We start from the raw sequence: 25371 nt of genomic DNA on the forward strand, positions 1-25371 counted from the left end.
CAGTTCTTTGCAGAACAAATAATGTTCTTTCAAGTATTTTTCTTCAATGATTCTAACTAGTGCTATTAATTGAGCACAGTTACTAATGTCTGTAGATGCATCAATATGCAATGAAAATTTTTTATATTTGCTAATTCTCTGAATTAATTTCAATGCATCATCTTCAATGCATCGTCTTCAATGCATCTACTAATAGTGTTATTCAAAAGTGGCACCTTTTCAATTTTTTCCTTTGCTTCTTTTGCCCCAAGCATAGTGTTAACAATTTCAATGCAGGCTGGTAAAATAAGTGATTCTGCAATTATATGAGGCATTTTGGATTTGGCTACCATTTGGGCAACCTTATAACTAGCCTCTTGAGATCGATTTGATAACTGTTGTAATTGCCTTCATAAAAGAACTTTGCTTCCTATTTTGCAATTGAAGACGCTTAAAATTCAAATCTTTTTCTGCACATGATGGATGTTTCGTGGTAAGGTGCCGGCAGAGTTTACTTGGTACCATTACTTTGATAATTCTTCTAGGCAAATAAGACAATATGGGTCAAGAAAGAGAAGAATTATTGGAGCATACAAATCCATATTTGATATATTTGGCCTCATTATACAGGATGGGCCAAAACTAGGTATACAATACTTATTGGGTCATGGTATTTTTATTTTTCATTATTATTTCTTTTTAGTTTACAGGTAATAAGAAGGATATTTTATTTTTCATTATGATTTCTTTTATTTTATAGGTATTGAGAATGATGGCAGGGAGTCTGAGTGAAGAACAAAGAAAGTGGATTCTGAAGCAGTATTGGAAGACTGAAAATGCCAAAAAGGTGCACAGAGCATGACAAGAGGCATTTGACACTGTTCCACCAACACATCTGACAATTTATCGTATCAGAGATAAATTTGATGCAACGGGTTCAGTGGTTAATGTGCTGAAATCTGGACGTCCTCGGACATCTGTGATAGAGGAGAATGAGATGAGAGTCACCCTGACATTCGTGAACAGTCTGAAAAAGTCCACGTGATGTGCGTCTCAATACATACCGAGAATGTCCTTGCGACGTTTAATGTGTAAATTGAAATTGAAGCTGTACTGTCCAAAACTCTTACACGGCCTTTTGGAGGACAATTCAGACCGTCGGTTGTAATTCTGTGAGATAATGCATAACCAAATTTCTGACCAACCAGACCTTAATAAGATCATCTGGTCAGATGAAGCCTGTTTTCAAGTTGTCAGGCCACATGAACAGGCATAATTGTGTGTACTAGGCAGACGAAAATCCTCATGTGACTATCACAACCGAACCGAACCAGACAGGTGTCACTGTGTGGGGTGGAACTGTCCAACGATGATGTCATGGGGCCGGTTTGTTTTGATACAACTGTAGATGATAACAATTACCTAAACATGTTACTCAACACGGTGGTGCCACAACTCGCAATCAGGGCTGACTTTGCTGAACTGTTCTTTCAACAAGATTGGGCCCATCCTCATTTGCTTTGATGGTAAGGAGCAACGTTGACATGACCTTCCAACAACGTTGGATCAGGCGATGTGGCAGCATTGAATGGAAGCAATATTCACCTGACTTGACACCTATGGACTTCTTTTTTTGGGGTGTAGTAAAGGAGAAGGTTTTTGAGAGGAAGCCCCATAAAGTGGACAAAGTGAAGGAGTTCATCTCTCGAGCATTTATCGACATTGGTGCTAACCAGAATTTGTGTTACTGTGTGTCACAGTGTCAGGGACAGGTTCCAGGAATGTTGCAATGTTGATGGAGGACATTGAGCACCTAAGAGACTAAACATGACCTGATCAGTACTGTATACCTACTTTTGGCCCAGCTTGTATTGCAGAAATAGCAGCTTTATCTTTTATATTTGGAATTACTTTGTTTGTCTGGTGAATGTGATGACTTTCTAGCTCTCTTCAAAAAACTTTCCATTATGGGCGGAAAATAAATAGCTACAAAAGTTAAATTTGGTTAAATATAAAGTACTTAATGAAGCATTTTAATAAATATATTTTGAATAATTATTTGTTTTTAGATATAAACACTGATTTTTATTTCTAAAAGTAAGAAATAACTTATTATATGTATATCTTTTCAGTAGAAAAATTTGAAAGCTGGTTAAAAAGATAATTTGAAAAACCAATAGGCAAAACAAAAAACAAATCACGACTAAAGCAAATAAAATCTAATTTTTTCGCGTTTAAGTGGTGATATGGAACTCAATTTTCATATAAAAAATGGATTTTTATCAAAGGTAAGAGAAAAAACACCATCTTATTTAAAGTGTTCCACTGATTTTCTGATTATTTTTAAATTATAGAAATTTTTCTTGCATAAGAAATGATTTTAATCGTTTTTTTGCCCTGCATTAAAAAAATATTTTTCAAATTTAAGTTTTAAAAAAAAAAAGAGGAAATGGGAAAAAAAAAAAAAATGTGATTTACTTCCATATACTTCCAACAAAGGTCAAACTGAAGTGTTTATAAATTAAAATCAGTGGTTGGTGGAAATTGCATTCAGTTATATCCAGTAAGCAATGCCACAATTCATTCTAATTAGGCTATTATATCTATTTGTATAGTATAATTATAAACCAATAAAATCTTGAATGGTTGTACAAATTGGATTTGATTTTTTATAAGTATGAACATTTTATAAAATTAAATCTCTCGCAGCACACCAATAATCTTTCTGCAGCACATGGTTGGGAAGGTCTAGTTTAATAGCCAAAATGCAGGATATACAGGCAACTCATGACTCACATTGGTAACCCACAGGCATTTCTGAGTCATGATACTCTCAGATGACATATGGAAAGTGGATCATGTATGAACCATTATTTGGGTGAAATCTGAACTCAATTTTTTTAGAAAATTAAAAATTTATTTGAAATTTTCTTTAAAAAATTACAAAACTTAAATTTACATTATTGTACTTAACAAAATATTTACAGAAATTAAACTACCAAGTTACTAGAAAGAATTTAAGAATTTACTAGAAGAAATACTTTAGAAATGTTAAGAATTAAATTAATTTCAAAGCATTACTGAAATATTTACAAAATTACTGAAATAAAATTTACAGAATTACTAGAATAAGGTTTAAAAATTACAGAAAGTAAATTTAAACAAATTTTTAAAAATTTGTATAATAGAAAACTGATCTTAATTCTCTTCAGTTTATCCGTTATAAGCCAACTTAAAATGCTTCTGCTCTCTTCGACTGCCTGATATAACTGAGTTGTTCTGCATCAGTGAGGATAACATGCCTAGGATTATCAGCTTGCTTGGCCTGTTTAAGATTTGTTTCAACAGAAGTTTGATTAACAAGTTTGTTTTCTTGAATTAATCTATTTGTATTCTTTCAAAACCTTTGGATCATAAACTGGATTCAATCAGTCAGTATCACACACTAGTGTTACTTGTACTTTTATCTCTGAAAAATGCTCTTGTGGCTTTTCTCACCACTTTTAGCCTTTTCTTCAAATAGACTTGTCAAAGGATGTCACTGTTCTACCTATCTAGTTACACATTTAACCAAAGGTAGCCAACATATACATACATGCTTCAAAATCATTTTTTACTCCTGTGGCATACATCAATTGAAATCTATTAAACAGTTGAAACTTTTTAAATCTATTATTCCTTTTAGGACTTCTTTCTAGATTGTAGTAAATGTCCACCAATATTCATCCACTTTCACCAGAAGGTATGCAAGCCCTCTTTTCAGCATAAAAATTAATTGGATGAAGCTTACCATAATACACACATTATCAACATTAAGTGCCAGCCAGGTTTTTTTTAAAGGAATCTCTCATGATTTCATGTTGTTCAGAGGAAGGCTCCCAGTGTTATAACTTCTAAGAGTCAGTTACCTTCCAGTGCTGGCAGTGAAAGTAAGCTAATTTTATTAGCTATATATACAGGGTGATTCACTACCAGTGCGACAAACTTGCAGGAGGTGTAGGGGGCACAAAGACGAATCGGAATCACATAGCATTGCAAGGTCCGAAATGCCTTCTTCGTGCAGTAGAGGATGTTGAACGGAAGGTCGCGTGAACAGCAATCCCCCTGGAAGTCAGCATTTGTGAACCGGTTCCCGAGGCAGTAGGATGGATGAGTATTCAAACGTTGAACTGGCTGACATGCACCTCGCGTATGGAACTGTGGACTGTAATGGGCGCGCGCCGCTCTGCGCTTGTACCAGGAACGTTTCCCGCACAGGCGTGCTCCTCATCATACGATTTTTGCACATGTGCACAGAAGGTTACGTGAGACTGGTTGTTTCACAAGAGGTGCCATGAATCGAGAGCAAATGACAAGGACGCCAGACAATGAGGAGAATGTCCTACACCTTGCAGAAGCAATCCAAGTATGAGTACTCGAGCGATAGGCCAACGATTGGGTATTTCCCAATCCACTGTATGGAGGATACTGTCAACAGACCAAATGAGTTCATACCATCTGCAACGCATCCAATCATTGGAGCCTGCAGATTATACACTCTGGAGGACTTTTGCTACTTGGTTTCTTCAACAGCAACGGTTCGCAAATGCCGACTTCCAGCGAGATCGCTGTTCACGCGACCTCCCGTTCAACATCCTCTACTGCATGACGAAGGCATTTCGGACCCTGCAATGCTATGTGATTCCAATTCATCTTTGTGTCCCCTACACCTCCTGCACGTTTGTCACACTGGTAGTGAATCGCCCTGTATATATATAGAAGTAGATTAGATTATAAGTGGAGGAATGCTGACCACATCAGATGTATTAACAATGGAAAAATTAAATAGGTACCTGTAAAATAAAAATAAAAGAAATGTTAAGAATTAAATTAACAAATATTTTAAAAATTAATTTCACAACATTATTGAAATAATATTTACAAAATTACTGAAATAAAATTTACAGAGTTACTGGAATAACATTTAAAAATTTGTTTAATAGAGAGTTGATCTTAATCCCCTCCAAGTTTATCCATTAGAGCCAACTTAAAACACTTCTGCCCTCTTTGACTGCCTGATATAACTGAGTTATTTTGTATTCTGCCGAGAACTAATTTGCTAGCTTCTTTGGTTCACCAATACAGCTTGGCTGACATTTGCTCCCCTCAGCCCATTTCACCAGCTCCTGCTTGGCATCGTAGTAAGTTGTCCACCTTTGTCTATATCCTTTTGTCTGCATTTTACATTACTTTTGTTTTTAAATTCCTCTTGGGTGGCTTGCTATTTTATTTTATTTCTTTTTATTTAATCTTATCTTAATTTTTACTTTTATTTTTATTTTTTTATTTTAGATTTTATCTGGTTTTTATTCCTTTCCTTGTCAGTCTCTGTCAGGTTGGCTATGAAATATACATCCGTTTGCTACATATATTTCTTATCAGAAACAGAGGCCTTGCTTCATTTCCATTGGTTTTAGCATTAGTAAAGGCATATTGATGCAAGAAAGCAAGCTTATGCAGCATCAGCCAGGAAAAAAAAAAAAAAAAAAAAAACCTTCCACTTCACCCCTCCGTTCATTCGATATACCTGTCCAGCTGAGCCTTAAATTTATTTAGGCTATCAACTTCCACAACAAGGGATGGAAGTCTGTTCCACCAACCAACTACCCGCTGGCTAAAGGCAAATTTCCGCACATCTATCCTACATCTGTCTTTCCTCAATTTGAATTTATGCCCTCTCAGGTGATTATTCTGAGCAAGAGACAGAATCCCATCAGCATTGAGCATGTTCAAACCATTCAAGGCTTTATACACCTCTATCAGATCACCTCACCAGTGCCTAGTCTCCAGACACTGATTTGCAAAACTTAAGCCTTTCTTCGTAAGAGCAACCCTTTGTCCCTCACTAACCTTGTTGCCCTTCTCTGTACTCGTTCCAGCAGCTCTACATCCTTCTTGAAATGAGGACTCCAGACCTGTACACAGTACTCAAGGTGTCGCCTGACCATTGCCTTATACAAGGGAATAATCACCTCCTTATCCCTGCTAGAAAAATTCCTGTATATCATTGATAAGACACCATGAGCTACTCTTGTAGCCCATCTGCACCGCTCAGAGAACTTCATATCTGCCTGCACAATTACCTCCAGGTCCTTTTCATTCTCTACCATCAGTGTAGTACCACAGATTTGATACATTGCTCTGGGGTTGCTCTTTCCCATATGTGGTACTTTACATTTGTCAATGTTAAACTTCATTTTCCACTTCTCAGCCCATCTGCTCAACCTTTCCAGATCCTATTGCAGCAGCAGCAGCATAGCGTCAGTAGTGTCCTTAGCAACTCTGCCAACTTTTGTATCGTCTGCAAACTTGGACATTAAGCTACATATACCATCATCAATATTATTTATAAATACAGAAAACAATAATGGACCCAACACGGAACCCTGAGGGACTCCACTAATAACATTAGTCCACGATGAGCAGTGTCCATTGATTACCACTCTCTGTCTTCTTCCCCACAACCACCCCTTTATCCATAGCAGCAATTTGCCTCCAATGCCACACTGCTCCAATTTGTGCAGCAGTCTTCCATGTGCAACAGTACCAAAAGCCTTTCTAAGATCCAAGTATTAGATAGTACGAATCAGAGCTGTAATACTCAATACGTACTACGTTGATAATAATATTTGTAAAATAATAAGAGGAGTTTACCTCAATATATACATGTAGAACACTTCCATATGATGCCCTCCAGAAATTAAAATGGAAAAAACTACAACTTACCGGTACATTAGAGTAAAATGTAAATAATTAAATAATTAAAAAAAAAAAAAAAACCAATTTAACACAATTCAAATCAAATTAACGCAATTAAAAGAATCTAACGAAAATATTCAAAACGATTTTCCTTCCTGAAGCTGACAACGCTTTTCAACCGTATGTCGTTATCACAGGAATTTTCATTCCTGTGATCACAACATACAGTTGAAAAGTTTTACGTTTAACACAATTCAAATTGATTTGAATTGTGTTAAATTGGTATTTTTTTTTTTTTTAAATTATTTAATTATTTATATTTTACTCTAATGTACCGGTAAGTTGCTGATTTTTTTGTTTTTTCTGTTTTAATTTCTGGAGGGTATCATACGGAAATGTTCTATGTACTATATTGAGGTAAACTCCTCTTATTATTTTACAAAGATCCAAGTATATAATAAGAGTTATTCCCTGCATCCAGTTCTTTTGTGATGACAAAATTAAAATTACTGGATCTATAGCATTAAGTACTATATGTATTTTTATTTAATTTTATTTTACAGGTACCTATTTAAATTTTCCATTGTTAATACATCTGATGTGGTCAGCATTTCTCTGCTTATACTCTAATTTACGTATCTATATTCCATTATGATCATTGGGTATTTCTGCTATTATTTGCAGTGTCCCTTGTTCATAACCCATACCAATTTTTAATTATCATTCTTTTCAAGCTGTTACCATTCACTACAGCTATTTGTTATTAATACATGATATATATATATATATATATATATATATATATATATATTTATTTATTTATTATTTTTTTTAAACAAAAGATCACCACAATGAGATATAACTTTGAATTACTTTGATTACTGTCATCTGTAACAATTGAAAGTGCACAATTTTTTAGGATCATCACTATCTCTCATTTCTCTATCCATGTAATTTCATTAACAATGCCTGTTGGTTTTGTAATTCCCCATTTTTTTTTTTTTTTTTTTTTTTTTTTTTTTTTGCTACATCACTATCAGGAAATATATTTTTGAACATGCCATGACAAATTGGAGGAAGTTTACATTCTAAAAATAAATAAATAAATAAATAAATAAATAAATAAAATAAAAAAAAGATGCAAATAAACTTTTGGCAGGTATGACATCATCAATATGAAATGCTACATCTATTTTTGCATTTCTCTCTATGCACTACATACTGCTCTTGAGTTTAATTTTTGTAAATGTCTGATTACATCACTTTTCTTGCCACTCAAAACTGAAAAAACACATACATATGAGCACAAGGTAAATGTCTTCAGATTTTACAATACATGGAAAGTCTTGCAGTATGTATTATATATGTCTTAAAAGCATATGTCTTTTTAAATTTTATATCATCTTTCTTTGGCAACTTACTGAAAGACAAAGTTACAGAGAACAAGACTATTATCCTGTATTTCCATTTTTCCAATGTACACTGACATGACAGTCAATTTGTTAAACAGAAAATAAGCAGAAATTCACAGAATTTTTTTTTAAATTCCAATTTTAATTGTAGTTTTACTTCTTTTTTTTTTTTAAGAAAAAAAAAAAAAAGCTGGGGAAAAAACTGTTCTCAGAAAAAAGATGGGGGAAACTATTTTTAACCAATTAAAGTAAATAAGTATGCATTCTTATGGAATTCATGTTTTATTTTCATATATTGGAGTGTTTTGTTTTATAAGTTTTTATTAATTTTGGGTTTTTTGGGTTTAAAATTTTATTCAAAACTTCAATGAAACATGTAAATTCATAGCAGTGCATTTCACATCAATTAATATTTTAAAATTTAGATATTGCTTGCTGATAATTAGACAAGAAAGTTTAGCTGAGGAAAATTACAATTTGTTATATCTAAAATATTTAACATAAAAATTTAGCCTTATTTGGTTCTTTCTGCATTTTTTAGATACTAGATTTTTATTTTATATATTTATTTGGCTAAGGTAAAGAAAGCTGACACGAGAACCACAGGGAACTTTTACTGGTCAAAAGCATTTCCCGGTACTGCAGCTTCTCCCTGCATTCAGGTGGTGCGTGTTATCAGTAGTGAAAGGTAGAGGCAGTAGAAGTCGATAACGATTTATTGATTAGTTTTTTCTTATTATTAAAAGCAGATTATCGGAGTTCATGAGTGGGCTGAAATTTACTTATGGGTACACCCTCCAGACTACCTCAGTCTTAGGGTGTTTATCCCCTCTTCCTGCTGTTTTAACCCGATAAAAAAAGACTTCTACAGACAGTGCGTGTTATCTGTAGTTGCAGTAGAAGTCGTTTTCCTATTGGGTTAAAACAGCAGGAAGGGGGGGGATAAACACCCTAAGACTGAGGCAGTTTGGAGGGTGAACCCATAAGAATTTCAGCTGCAAAGGAATTATACTAATGAACTCCAATAATCTGCTTTTAATAATAAGAAAAAACTAATCAATACATCGTTATCAACTTCTACTGCCATTACCGATAACATGCACCATCTGTTTACTGAGAATGCAGGGAGAAGCAACAGTACTGGGAAACGCGTTTGACTTCTAAAAGTTTCCTAAAGTTTACTGTGGTTCTCGTGTTGGCTTCCTTTACCTTCGCCATTTATTTTTTATGCTAAAAAAAACCAACAGGATTTCAGTATACATACCATTATATAATCACCAAAAAACATTTACGTCACATTTTATCTAATTCTTGTATGTTTCATCTATGGCTAAACAATAAATATACAAAAATATTCACAAAAGACACTGCTGTAGAAAGAAATTCTTTGGATAAAACATTGAAGATAAAAAATATATAGTGGCTTTAGTTATTTGGGCCACCGGTTAATTGGGGGAGCAATTTATTTGGGGCATCTCTTAAAGAACAGAAATTAATGGAGAAAATAGCCGCCAGGGTTTTCCTTCGCTTAAGAGGGACAACATGCTGGTTAATCGAGGCAGGAGACCACATTCGAGATTACCCTATGATTGTCTCTGACCATACCACATGGTCCGGTTGGATTTCTGGAGATCACAACCATAAAACAATAAAAACAATTAGCAGTTTCTGGTTTATTGAGCTTTTCTGTTAGCGCAATCTATTATAAACGGATAGTATACTCGATCTTACTGAATTTGCGATAATACAGACACCTGGAATTCTGGGTTTTCACATTATTATGGTGAAATGTGCTTCCCCTTCCATGAAATCTTCAATCATATAAAAAACAAATTTTCAGAATCTTCTCTTCATTCCTATTTTTTAAGCTTAACTTGTTACTCCTTATCTCACTTGCATGTATTGTGTTAGTTGCAATTTGTGCTTACTATGTTCTTTGTTATCAATTGCTTATCTCTTTTTACTGTTTTAAATTTTAACCCCCCAAATGTCAGTGAACAGAAATATCAACTAGTTAGTATGTACATATTACAGTACGTATTAATTAAGATGCAAGCAAGAGTAAATTTATTTTATTTTGCTGACCTGTGGAAAATATTTTTCCGATTTTCATGTATCATTCAATTTTTTAATTGGTAAGGTAATAAAGTGTAAATTTGTGCTTAATATATTTTTACTCTTATAGCCTGTGGATAATATTCCTCCTATTTTATTTTTGCTTAATAGAATCATTGTTTAATAGAATTAAAATCCAATTCACAAATATGATCATGACTGACTGACGCTTACTACATATCATATAGTGAACGTACTTTACTATGGCGAGTCCCTCGTAACGTGATCTGATCATAAAGAGAATCAATCATAAAGCAAGGGTCCACTGTATTTTTAACTATTTACGTGAAACTTCACATAATTGGGGCAGCCACTTAATCAAACCAAAATGTACAATCCCGATGTGTCCCAAATAACCGGAATCCACTATATATAATTTAAAGATCAAAATAACCGAATAACAGCTTTTGCTTGGCACTAGTCACAGATTTGGAAACAGTGCAGAAATTATTAAACTAAGACAAAATCAAAACTTAAAATTCAACCCAAATAACATTTATTGAAATTTTATAAATAAAAAAAAATAAGAAAGCTTACATTTATATTAATCATGGTTTAGAAATATCAGGGAGGGAAAGAATACATAACAATTTTTAAAATATCCTTCGTTCCTTTCAAATTAGATGTTAATACAATATTAATAGCAGAATATTATAACATTTAGGAAAGTTTCTGGATAGGAAAAATATCTAATGACCAAATAATGTATAGCTAATCAAAATAGAAAAGCAAATTAGAGCATATTTATAAGATGCTAAATAACGTAGCAATGAAAAAACATTCTAAATGAAAATCAGTGCTAAAGTTAACTAGGGATTAAAGAAAATCAAAAGGAAATAAAAGCAATATATGCTTAATTAGAAATAAATTTAAAAATTTAGGAAAAAAAGAAAATAAGTAAGGAAAGGAGGCAAGGAAAGAAGGAACATACACAAAGACATACATTTGTGCCTAAGGCCAAGCAAGCATAATTCATACCTTGTCCCCCAGGGTACATACATCGAAACACCCGACCTAATTCTTCAGCTTGTACTCTTCCTGCTGGAGTTAATTCCCCTCCCCATTTCAGAATAAGTACTAAAGATGGTTCGCGGGGAGTATCTGAAATAAAGTAGAAAAGACATATTTAAATAAAATGTAAAATATAAAAGTTTAAATATAAAGGTTTTATTTAAATAAAACTTTGCTGGTGCTGCTGGTGGGTGGTAGAAGATCAACCTGGCAGGGGTGGTACCCCAATTGAACCTAACTGGGACCCAACTTTCTTTTTTATTTTTGGAAAACATTTTGGGTTTTTTTTTTTGGATTCTGCTTTAACAATACAAATATTTCATCTTTTCTTAATGGAATTGCAATATTTATTGTATAAAACCTTTTAAATTTAAAAAAAATCAAAATTTTAAAATGGTGTTTCAAACCTTATATTGAAAAAAATATATTAATTTTGCTGAAAATTTATAAAAAAACACTTCAGACATAAAATAGAAGCATCACTCTCTTTTTCCCTTCCATTTTCCAACTAAAAGACCATTAAGTATATGAAATATCAAACAGGCACATATATTTCCACTTTTATGTATAGTAAAATATTATGTAGTATTTTACTAGTCGTAGTAAAATACTATGATATGAGTGCTAGTTTTTTGGAAGTATGCTCCTTATTGATATTATTTTTGACAATTTCGGTTACTGTATTAACCGTGGAATGATCTTTCTCAAAATTAAGAATTATTTGAGAAACACCATGGGACAACGTCTATCAGTGCTAGCACTGCTTAGCATAGAAGTGCAAGAAGCTGAAAGAATGGATTTTTCTAAATTAATTAATGACTTTGTCAGTGCTAAATCTAGACTAAAACCATTCTAAAATCAGGTAAGTCAATGTATTACTTCATTTAATTTTCAGCATTTATTTTTCATATTTATATTTACAGAAGTAATATTATTTTTGTTTTTATATTTTATTGATAAAGATTTTAAATACACGTTTACCATTGTATTGTTAATTTTTTATTTTTCCCTTCCAAAACTAAAGTGACCAGACATCCTGGATTATGCGGGACATAATCCTGTATTTAAGTTGTTTGCCCTGCATTGCAAATGGTCCCGGAAAATGTTCTGGATTGGACATGTAGGCCTCAGTCCTTAATTACAAACATAATGCAAATCATTTTCCTTATGTTTGCCAGGAACCAATGGTGCAACAGAAAGAGATTTTTCAGTAGTAAATAAGTTGTGGACATCAGAAAAAACACAACTGACCATAGAAATGCTGAAAGCAATACTACAAGTTAAGTGCAATTTTGCTAATTCTTGTGAAGAATTTTATAAAGAAATAGCAAATAATGAAGAATTTTTAAGAAAAATTATATTATTTAATTTCTATTGTTCTTATTGTTAAAAGTAGTATGTATTTTATTATCATCATTTCACAGAAATACCTATATAATATAGGTATTTCTGTGAAATAAAACAAATATAGGCTATATATATATATATATATATGAATATGAGTTAAGTAAATGGTGGTAAGAGTTTTTAAAGGTAAAATATGATATACTAGCTTATCAGGTAAACCAAAAACCAATACGGGTACCCAACGTGACCTGGAAAAAAATATATATATGCCATGAAATTAGCAATAAATTATAAAAATATATAAAAAATACCATTAAAATGTTAATTATGGCAATGAGATACATTGAAAGGGACTTTTTCGAGGGCTAACCCTTTCAATGTATCAACCATAATTAACGAGCTATCCGTTTCTGTAGTCATCGTCCAGCATAACTATGTCCAAATGTATGTAAAACAGTAAGATAGAGCCAAAAAGTAGTGACGAGAAAAAAATTATGTTGATTAATCCCAAATTTAGCAGTAAGCTGGCAAGATGACTGTTAGCCCGACGGATAGCCAAAATTTAAATTTAAATTAGAGAAAGAGCTATAATTATTATTAGGCATATGTGCGTAGTTGATAGTAAATGCAGTCACGGTAGTCTAACTCTGTTACTTTTGCTTAGACTACCGTGACTGCATTTACTATCAACTACGCACATATGCCTAATAATAATTATAGCTCTTTCTCTAATTTAAATTTAAATTTTGGCTATCCGTCGGGCTAACAGTCATCTTGCCAGCTTTCTGCTAAATTTGGGATTAATCAACATAATTTTATTCTCGTCACTACTTTTTGGCTCTATCTTACTGTTTTACATACATTTGGACATAGTTATGCTGGACGATGACTACAGAAACGGATAGCTCGTTAATTATGGTTGATACATTGAAAGGGTTAGCCCTCGAAAAAGTCCCTTTCAATGTATCTCATTGCCATAATTAACATTTTAATGGTATTTTTTATATATTTTTATAATTTATTGCTAATTTCATGGCATATATATATTTTTTTCCAGGTCACGTTGGGTACCTGCATTGGTTTTTGGTTTACCTGATAAGCTAGTATATCATATTTTACCTTTAAAAACTCTTACCACCATTTACTTAACTCATATTCATATTTATACAGACCGATGTAACGTTTAATCGTCTTAGATGGCATTAATTGGTTATGTGACTATTTAATATTTATTATAATATTTAAATTTATTATAAAATTTACTATTTGCTTTTTCATACTTGGATGTATATATATATATATGTTTTTTTAAGAAGTGTATTTAATTTTAAAAGTTTAGTTCAAAGAAGTATAGTATGTGTATTTAATTTATATTTTGTATGAGGGTGGTTCAATAAAGAATCGCCCTGCCCTAACTGCAGCAGTGCTAACCTGTTGATTCTTGGCACAGATTTTAGTCCTCTACATAGCCACTGTTCAGATTTACACATTTTTCCCACTGATGGATGAGGTAACGGATACAGTTTTTGAAAAAGTGGTGAAGTTAGTCTTTGAACCATGACTCTGTTGCAGAAATGAGTGTCTTGTTATCAGGGAAGTGGGTCCCCCAAAGAAATGATTTGAGGGAAGGAAACAAGAAGTCTGATGGTGCAAAATCAGGTGACTAGGCTGGATGGGGCACTATTTCATATCCACAAGTAGCCGCTTGTATTGTTGCAATTTCAGGTGTGAACTGGGGCATTATCTTGAAGCATTCTCACACCTTTGGACAGCATTCAAGGATACAGCTCTAAAACGGTGTTCGCAGGCTGGCCGCTAGTTAGTACACCGGACCGAACCTATTGGTAACTCTCTAGGAGGCTTCTGGATCAGCTAGTGTATAATCTTGCTACCTCTACTCTGCCAGATAGTGACCGGAGTGAGTCCGAGTAGTGCGAATGCGGGGAGCATTGTCGAGGCCACATTATGTCAAGGATCTGGGTATATTCTTACCATGTGTACGTCATATCCAAAAATTTTATTACTTCATACAGCATGTCCCACCCACTTTTTCTTACTATTGAATACACCACGAATTAGCAAACTAATAGAGCAAGCTTATCTGCAAAAAGATCTAAACCTCCCAAGCACTTCCTAATTCATTTCACAAATATATGTGGTCTCAATTCTAATCTCAACGATGTCCATTTCCACTTGCAGTCTGCCAAACCCCATGTACTTTTTCTAACGGAATCTCGGTTATCAGTTGATTCAACTACTGCTCATCTCAGATGCCTAAATTATTCGCTGTGTGATTCCTTTCGCCTCAAAGGTGGTACTTGTGCTTATGTTCGTTCTGATATTCCTTGTCAGAGACTTGGCGATTTGGAATCTCCTGTCTTTGATCTTCTCTGGCTTAAAATCTCTCTACCTCATTGTGTCAAATTCATCTGTTGTCTCTACCGTTCTCCCAACTCCACTAATCACTTGGAGCTCTTTGACTTCCTCACTTTGCAACTCGACTTTCTCCAGTCCAACTTTCCTAACAGTGAGGTAATTTTCCTTGGTAATTTTAATGTTTACAACTCCAGCTGGCTTACATTTTCTAGTCACACTGACCCAGCTGGTCGAGATGCTGAGGCATTTGCAATTACTAATGACCTTGCACAGATTGTTCATTTACCTAAAGAATACCGGACAATTCTAATCATACAACCAATACGCTTGATCTTTTTCTCACAAACAACCCTTCTAAGTACACGGTAGAAGTGAGAGGTCCTTTAGGCACTTTAGATCACAACTTGGTGATTGTCTCTTCTCCAATGGAACCTTTATCTCATGGCTATTCCCAACCTCGTGTTGTTTGGCATTACAAGAATGCAAAATGGGATGACCTGCGAGACTTCTTTTCTTCTTTTCCTTGGTCGGATTACTGTTTCAAAACTTCTGATGTCAACGTTTGCTCAGATCGTGTCAGTGAAATTATTCTTGCAGGGATGGAATCCTTTATTCCACACTCCACTTTAAAATCTCGTCTTTTATCTAAACCTTGGTTTTCCAATAAATGTGCTAAGGCTGTTCAAGAGAAGAATGTTGCATATCGTAATTGACTTGTTTCTAATTCTTCAGTTTCATTTTCTGCTTACACCAAAGCTCGGAACAATTGTAAAGCAGTTATTAATCAGTCCAAACTAGAGTTTGAACAGGTTAAGAGTAGAAAACTTGCTTCTTGCCCTAATGGTAGCCAAGCATTCTGGTCTCTTGCCAAAGCTATTGGCTACAACTTTTGCCCATCCCTGCTTCCACCTCTGTCCAAACCAGATGGTTATGTTGTCACTTCAGTCAAGGATTAAGCTGATGGTTCCAAATGCGTGGTTCCACGCATTTGGAACCATCATGGAAAAATTCATGGTTCCAAATGCGAATTATGGCTTCCTGACGATGCCAACAGTTCTCTATAGGATTCAGGTCCGGGCATGTCCTGGCCAGCTAAGAGTAACAAATGTAAACACATTACTGTTGAACCTCTGATGCAGAAATGAAGCTACAGTAACTACAGAAGTGTCTTATACTTTTTAGACGATGACAAGAAGCAGAGTTGTCCTGAAAGATGCTGTTACTTGGCAGGTTGAAAGGTCTCTAATGGTTGGCAGCAATTTGCCTTCCAATTTAGCCAGGTATCCATTGGCATTTAAGGAACCTTTTATAAGCTGCAGGAGACCCACTCTGCGATAGGAAATGCACTCCGATATCATTTGGCTGGTAGGGAATTTCGCCATAGACAGCATACAGTCTATGGTATTCTTCACCACGTTTACTCCTGTATGCTTTTCCCATTCTCTTTTCAGCTCAGACGAAGAAGCTTTACGGTTTTTAAGGCACAAGCACTTTGAAACACGGTCCTGTTTTGGCATAGAGACTCGTTTGCGTCCAGTTTCTTTTTTCCTATCAGCAGAACCAGTATTCTTGAGTTTGGAAAGAAATCTACTCACTGTTGACTGATTACAAGACACACTATAAGCAATATGATGGGAAGAACATCCTTCCTCGTGCAAAACAACAATAGCGAAACTTTCTTAGTGGCGTCAACTGCACGTAACTCACAATCCTGACACAAGCAAAGAATGACTGCAACTCTTGCAGAGCATGCTTATATAGCTGAAAGTAACAGCTGATCCAATATTACATCATCGCCTATGCATGTCAATCTTATCTAATGCAATCTGTAAGAAATATTGCCATATTTGGACAACAATTACAATTTTAAGGTACGATGCACTTTCTTTAAACACCAGTCTCTCTCTCTCTTTAGGCAAGTCTTTTAATACTGTTTTCACCTATTCTGATTACATCTTACCTGGATGCAGTTATTCCAGAAAAAAATCTCAGGTAAGAGATTTCCTAACTTAAAACAATATTTCTAAAATTTAATATTTCTTAATATCCTATATACAGTGGAACTTCTCTATTGCAAACTTCTATTTAATGAATTTCTCTATATTATGATTTTTTTCGCAAAACATTGTGCCCTGAAACGAAATCACATGTAAAATTAACCCCACATAGCAAAGTGTTAGTCTCTCTATAACAAATTTTTAAAAAAAATTAGCAAAAGGATTTTTGAAGATTTTCAAGCATTTACTGCTAAACAGCCGCTCAAATATACATCCTCCTTCCCTCCAAAATTGCTCATTAGCATCTGGAATTAATAATCCTTTTGGTGAACACTTGTGGCCATTGACACCTGTAGGAGGATCTTAGTTTCATTTTTGTTACAGTTATAAAACCAAATGGGATTCCTTAAAAGTAGTCAAACTTTTTGCAATAGATAAGGTAGATTTGTAAATTGATGTTGCCTAAGGGGAAAACGAAATTCACTGAGGGTAAATTTTTAGTGTGTTATGGCGGCAATACATAGAATGCTTCGATAGTGGGTTTTTAGTAACACCTACTGAGTGATATTCGCTTCTCACCTGAACAGTACCATGCGACCTTCCTGTCAATCATTCTATGATAGTTTTTGTATATGTCTGTTCTCATTTAACCAGTAGTGACTTTCATGAATTTTTTTTTTAAATTTCATTCTTTTAGAACGATTTTTCATCAATCACATAGGATATATGTTTTTTTTTTTTTTTCTTCTGAAAAGCAGTGAAGAGCTGTGAATATTTTAACATGGGGTTGTTTGCCAACTTTTTTGATGTGAAACATCCAGCGGCACTTCCAACACCACTAATCTGGGTGAAGCACTTACTAGTATGATCAGAGCACGTGATTCATTTTTTGTGACCTGTACGATATCTCGAGTTCTAACTTTTTAGAATTTTTGAATACCGTGATTACAAGCATTTGTCATAAGACAACAATACAAAGATTTATCAACAATTTCTTTTATCATCTCCCATCTTCACATATGCAGCTGTTTGGGGTCACCTAACATTCCACTGTTAGGTGTTCAATTGTCGATACCCAATTACGCAGTATGATTAGTTTATTGGTATAGAAGTTGATCGGCACAAGGGCAACTTAGGCCAAAATGTGCCTATTTCGGTGTTTGAATAGATGCTGGAAATTCACTTTATTTGAGATTAAAAATATTCATATAGTCTGGTTTGTTTGAGATAGGTGAAGAGTTTGGGACACCTAACATTCCATTGTTAGGTGCCTGAACAGCTGTGTATGTCGTTTCAACTAAGATCGGGCACCTCAATTATGCTGTTTTCAAAGACATTTAGATAGATTGCACTCGCAAGTACACATCTCTTAACTTAGTTATCATAAATAAGGAAATCAGGCGACAACTCAGCGTTGTTATGGGCCTTTATGAGAGCTTGAAGGACAGGGTGGATGCCCTCGAAGGAAATAAATTGAGGGGCACATCAAGCTCCCAGCTGCCCACATCAACGCCAGAGCTTGCACTTGGTCATCAGGCAACACAGAGGCAGCCCCCTAGGCAGAATGCGCTGGTCCCACAGTTGTTGGTGACTCTATTGTCAGGGAAACGGGGAACATGCTTTGTAAAAAGGATAGGTGGAACAGGACCAGGGTATGTCTGCCAGGGGCAAAGGTTGATGATGTTGTAGAGCGGATATCATCTTTTAAGGGCACAAAAGGGGATATAGTTGTACACGCTGACACTAATTATATTAAGAGTAGGAGACCGGCGGAATTACTTAGCAAGTACAGGTCACTGTTGAAAAAAAGCCGTGAATTAGGGTTGAATTTGAAAGTGTCTGCAATTCTGCCCAGACACGATAGGAGGGAGTATATGATGAGAGCCTTGTCGATCAATTCGGCCCTGGAGGGATTGTGCAAGGCTCAAGGGGTAGAATTTTTTCAGCCTGGACTGTACTTGTTAACAGGAGAGACGGCTTCTAGAGGTATGGGATACACTTAAATAGAAAGGGTGCAAGAATTTTTGCTGATGCTGTCGAGTCAATGTCAGGAGGGTCGGAAAACTGCTAGTTGGGGGGATAAAAGGATAAATAAATTAACAGTAGCCACTGGCAGAGGTGGAAGTGATTCTTGCACTGCTTCTATTGAAATGAGCAGAAGCCTGAAAAACAAGATGCATGGTATTTCAGAGACTGCTGGGAGTCATTGCGGTACAAGTAAACACATGGGTTGTGTTAGGGTAGCTAGGAATAGAAACAGGTGCATGTATACCTGCGTGTACACCAATGCTAGGAGTTTGGTAAATAAATTTGATGAATTTGAGGTATTGCTCAAAACATCAAAGGCAGATATTGTTGGGATATCAGAGACGTGATGTCACACAGATATAAGGAATGCGGAACTGGAATTTGGGGAATACAATGTGTATAGAAAGGATAGACAGGACAGGAGGGGAGGAGGGGTTATGCTATTAGTTAAGAAACACATAAAATCCAAGGAAGTGAAGCCAGTCGACATCGATAAACAAGGCAGTGTCGAGTCAGTTTGGTGTGACATAAGCATAGGGAAATCAAAATTGAGAGTAGGAGTGTGCTATAGGCCTAATGACTCTGATGAGTATAATAAGATATTGTACAGGGAAATAGAGTGGGCCAGTAAATCAGAGAGTCTTATAATGGGTGATTTTAATTTCCCAGATATTGACTGGAATTTGTGGGTTGGTCACTCACACACTAGCAAGGCTTTTGTGGATTTATTGGATAATTGTTTTCTACATCAGCATGTTCGTGCGGCAATAAGAGGGAGCAATACTCTTTATCTGATTATCAGTAGTGATTCTTCATGCATTAAGAATCTGCAGATAAATGAACCACTAGGTGGCAGTGATCACAGTGTGTTGAAGTGGGATTTACTCAAGGAGGTAACTACCATCAGAGGTAAAGGGAAGGGATTTTGTTTTCGTAAAGGCAACTATGATGGTCTGAGACAGTATTTAAATTCTATACAGTGGGACCAACTGATGATGTTATCAACAGCAAACTCAAAATGGGAAGCATTCAAGGAACTAATCTTGGAAGCTACCAGGCTTTACATACCAACTAAGAAATATTGTTCAAGGTTTAGGCCTAAATGGTTGTCAGATGAACTAATGAGACATGTGGCAGAGAAGAAAAATGCATGGAATACATACAAATTAATGGGTGACATGGAAGCCTATGATAGACATAAGTTGGTCTGTAACCAAGTCACAAAGGAGATTAGGCAGGCAAAGGCAGACTACGAAAAATCCTTGGCAAAGGATGCAAAGAAAAACAGAAAAGAGTTCTTTACCTATTTAAACTCAAGAAGGAAAGGGATGAATCAGATTGGTCCACTGGATATTGATGGTTCAACAGTTGAGGATCCTGCTCAGCTGGCTAACAATCTAAACGAGTATTTTGCATCTACATTCACGCATGAGGAGTTATTCAGGAAGGAGAATGACGTAGGTAAAGTAAACATTGGCAGTGAGCTAGATGATTTTGTAATAACTGAGAGGAAAGTGGAGGAGAGATTGTTGAGGATAAACATAAAAAAGGCACCTGGGGTGGATGGGATCTATCCAGTTATATTAAAGGAGGCAGCAAAGGAAGTAAGCAAACTCCTAGCCATAATTATAAGAGCTTCTTTGGACTCAGGGGAGGTACCCATAGACTGGAGATGTGCAAATGTAACCCCAATTCACAAAGTAGGATCAAAGGCTGACACAAGTAATTATAGACCTGTTAGTTTAACTTCTGTTCCAGGTAAATTAATGGAGGCACTGGTTAAAGAAGCACTGCAGGATCATCTAGACAAGAATTCAGTTATAGCTCAGACGCAGCATGGTTTTGTTAAGGGCAGGTCTTGCCTGACCAATTTGATTGGATACTATGATGTAGTCACAAAAGAACTGGATGCAGGGAATAACTTTGATATTATATATTTGGATCTTAGAAAGGCTTTTGATACTGTTGCACATGGAAGACTGCTGCACAAATTGGAGAAGTGTGGCATTGGAGGCAAATTGCTGCTATGGATAAGGGGATGGTTGAGTGGCAGAAGACAGAGAGTGGTAATCAATGGACACTGCTCAACGTGGACTAATGTTATTAGTGGAGTTCCTCAGGGTTCAGTGTTAGGTCCGTTGTTGTTTTCGGTGTTTATGAATGATATTGATGATGGTATATCAAGTTTAATGTCCAAGTTTGCAGATGATACAAAGGTTGGCAGGGTTGTTAAGGACACTACTGATGCTATGCTGCTGCAACAGGATCTGGAAAGGTTGAACAGATGGGCTGAGAGGTGGCAAATGAAGTTTAACATTGACAAATGTAAAGTACTACATATGGGAAACAGTAACCACAGAGCAACGTATCAACTCTGCGGTACTACACTGATAGTGGTGGAGAATGAAAAGGACCTGGGGGTAATTGTGCAGGCAGATATGAAGTTCTCTGAGCAGTGCAGACGAGCTGCAAGAGTAGCTCATGGTGCCTTGTCAATGATAAAGAAGAATTTTTCTAGCAGGGATAAGGAGGTGATTATTCCCTTGTATAAGGCAATGGTTAGGCCACATCTTGAGTACTGTATACAGGTCTGGAGGCCTCATTTCAAGAAGGATGTAGAGCTGCTGGAACGGGTACAGAGAAGGGCAACAAGATTAGTGAATGGAACAAAGGGTTGCTCTTACGAAGAAAGGCTTAAGTTTTGCAAATTACAGAGTCTGGAGACTAGGCACCACCGAGGTGATCTGATAGAGGTGTATAAGGCTTTGAATGGTTTGAGCATGCTCAGTGCCAATGGGATTCTTCATCTTGCTCAGAATAATCACCTCAGAGGGCATAAATTCAAATTGAGGAAGGACGGATGTCGGATAGATGTGCAGAAATTTGCCTTTGGCCAGCGGGTGGTTGGTTGGTGGAACCGACTTCCATCACTTGCTGTTGAAGTTGATAGCCTAAACAAATTTAAGGCTCAACTGGACAGGTATTTCGAATGAACGGAGGGGTGAAATGGGAGTGGTGTGTTTTTTTTTTTTTTTTTTTTGGCTGATGCTGAATAAGCTTGCTTTCTTGCATCATGTGCCTCTACTAATGCTAATGCTAATGCTAAAATCCATTGTATATTGTCTTCCAGAAATTATGGGAATTTGTGAATGATCAAATAAAATATTTACAATACAAAAGCTCTTTTATTTCATAATCAATATATACAAATCAAAATATCTAAAAGAAACGCAAAGGATGTTTCCCATAAAAATCATCTACTGTGCGTGCTCAGCAGATGCATGACTTTTTTTATTTTTTTATTTATTTATTTATTTATTTTTTTTATTTTTATTTTTTTTATTTGAGATTAAAAATATTCATATAGTCTGGTTTGTTTGAGATAGGTGAAGAGTTTGGGACACCTAACATTCCACTGTTAGGTGCCTGAACAGCTGTGTATGTCGTTTCAACTACGATCGGGCACCTCAATTATGCTGTTTTCAAAGACATTTAGATACGTTGCAGTCGCAAGTACACATCTCTTAATTTAGTTATCATAAATCCATTGTATATTGTCTTCCAGAAATTATGGGAATTTGTGAATGATCAATAAAATATTTACAATACAAAAGCTCTTTTATTTCATAATCAATATATACAAATCAAAATATCTAAAAGAAACGCGAAGGATGTTTCCCATAAAATCATCTACTGTGCGTGCTCAGCAGATGCATGACTTTTTTTTTTTTTTTTTTTTAACTAGGGAAATACAGTCCATTTCGGTTATTTGGGACACATCGGGACTAGTGCATTTTGTCCCGATTAAGCGGCTGCCCAATTATCCGAAGTTTCATGTAAATAGTTAAAAATACAATGTACGCCCCCTCCTTTACAATTGGTTCACTGTACAATCAAATCACGTTACGACGAACTTAATATAGTAAAGTACCGTTCACTATACAATGTGGAGTAAGCGCCGGTCATTGTGATCATGTTTGTGAATTGAATTTTAATTCTATTAAACAGCGATTCTAATTAGCAAAATTTGGAGGAATATTATCCACAGGCTATAAAAGCAAAGATATATTAAGCACAAATTTACCCTTTATTACCTTACCAATTAAAAAATTAAATGATACGTGAAAATTGGAAGAATATACGTGATAATCGGAATAATTAATACATACTGTAATACAGTAATCCCCCACTATTCGCGGGGGTTACGTTCCTGAGAAATGTCACGAATACTGAAAACGCGAATACTGAGTTATGGCTCCCATAGTAATAAAGGGGTTCCGTTCCAAAATATGAAATATATAAGAAAAACTAGTCAAAAATTTTGTCTATGTATGTATGTATTATAATGTACCTTCGAAATGCAAGCCATTAGAAATTAGACCATTAGAAATGCAAGCATATGGCATCGAAATGAAAATAAGAAACAATTTAATATTAAATGTAATATTTATTAGAAATTTCAAACAAATCTTTCAAACCAGCACCTCTGCTAGCTAAAAAAAAAACTTATCCCCCCAGTGCTATCACCAGTTTCGCTAAAGTGTTGATAAAGGAGTTTTGCCTTTTCACGAATGATGAGTGAACTTAACGGAATTTTATTTTGAGTTTGGTCTCCTATCCACAGATTTAAAGCTTTTTCCATTTTTTTCTAATTTAACATCACGAGTTACAGAGCAAATTTTTGAAGCAATTAGCGCGTTTTCACGGACACTACGGCGGATTTTTTCTTTCGATTTTTTGATTGATCGTACCATTGACTCATTGATTTTATAATGTTTTGCCACTGAAGAGACACTTTCACCATTAGAAATTTTGTCTAATAACTCAATTTTATTCGCTAATGTCATCACCTTCTTTGATATTTTCACATTTCCCTTGTTATTCGTAGCCATATTTTTGTACAGGTAAAAAAGAACTTGTCCACAATAAAGGCACTTTCTTCCGTTAACACACTCGAAAGAGTGTTTTACACTGCAAAACGGTAGATTTATCACTTTTGTAAGCATATCAGCTTATAAATTTATCAATTTATAAATTGATAAATTTATTCAATTTATAAGCATATAAATTAAAAGCAAACGACCAAACCTTCCATGACAAGTGCATAACACACTGAACAAGCATTAGTGAGAAACATCCACGCTTGCGATTTTTTCACCGCTCTCCCCACATCCACTGAACGCTGTTTTGACTGGGAAAGATAATTTTAGCCACACCCATGTTTTTTTATGGCGTAAAATATTCAGGGTGCTTTAAAATTCACATTTTTTTAGGTTTCATTTTATATTAAATCAGCGATCGCGAATAGCGGGGGTTTACTGTATGTACATATGAACTAGTTGACATTTCTGTTCACTGACATTTGTGGGTGAGGGTTAAAATTTAAAACAGTAAAAAGATAAGCAATCAATAACAAAGAACATGGAACACACAAATTGCAAGTAACACAATACGTGCAAGTGAGAACGGAGTAACGAGTTACAAAGCTTTAAAAATAGGAATGAAGAGAAGATTTTGAAAATAAATTTTTTTATATTATTGAAGATTTCATGGAAGTGTAAACACATTTCACCATAATAATCCACAGAATTCCAGCTGTCGGTGTTATCGCAAATTCAGTAAGATCAAGTTTACTGTCCATTTATGACAGATTTCACTAACACAAAAAGTCCAATAATCAGGTGACTGCTAATTGTTTTTATTGTTTTATGGTTGTGACCTCCAGAATTTCGATCGAACCACGTGGTACCGTCGGGAGACAATCGTAGCATAATCTCCAGCGCTGCAGTCTCCTGCTCCGATTAAATGGCATGCTGTCCCAATTAAGCGAAGTAAACCCTGGCTATTTTCTCGATTGGTTTCTGTTTTTTAAGATTATTCCCAAATAAACATCTGCCCCGATTAACTGGTGGCCCAAATAACCGGAATACACTGTATAATGGATACATTTTTTTTTCATGTTTGTAAAATAATGAGGAGTTTACCTCAATATAGTATGTAGAACACTTCTGCATGATCCAGAAATTAAAACGAAAAAATCGAAAACTTACATTAGAGTAAAAATTAAATAATTAAAAACCAATTATTTATTTTTTACTCTAATGTAAGTTTTCGATTTTTTCGTTTTAATTTCTGGAGAGTATCATACGGAAGTGTTCTACGTACTATATTGAGGTAAAGTCCTCTTATTATTTTACAAATATTAATATCAACATAGAACGTATTGAGCATTACAGCTCTGGTTCATATATCTAATTTTTTTTCATGATAAAATTTTAATATTGCGAATAAAAAATGACATGAAATATTTCCAATATTACAAATAACAACTATCACAAAACATTCCACAATATAAAAAAAAACAAATA

The 25371-nt window shown here is 35.1% G+C and overlaps 1 protein-coding gene across 1 annotated transcript in view; it reads right to left on the reverse strand.

Annotated features, from left to right (window-relative positions):
• Positions 1-25371, reverse strand: part of l(1)G0196 (inositol hexakisphosphate and diphosphoinositol-pentakisphosphate kinase) — an 832616-nt gene that overhangs the window by 395165 nt on the left and 412080 nt on the right. Inside the window, exon 15 of the mRNA XM_090381508.1 lies at positions 11223-11345. Coding sequence (XP_090237634.1) covers positions 11223-11345 — 123 coding nt within the window. The remainder of the gene's footprint in view (positions 1-11222; positions 11346-25371) is intronic.

This window comes from Mastigoproctus giganteus, chromosome 9 (genome assembly GCF_048544385.1).
Source record: "Mastigoproctus giganteus isolate SK-2022 chromosome 9, ASM4854438v1, whole genome shotgun sequence".
Classification (NCBI taxonomy): domain Eukaryota; kingdom Metazoa; phylum Arthropoda; class Arachnida; order Uropygi; family Thelyphonidae; genus Mastigoproctus; species Mastigoproctus giganteus.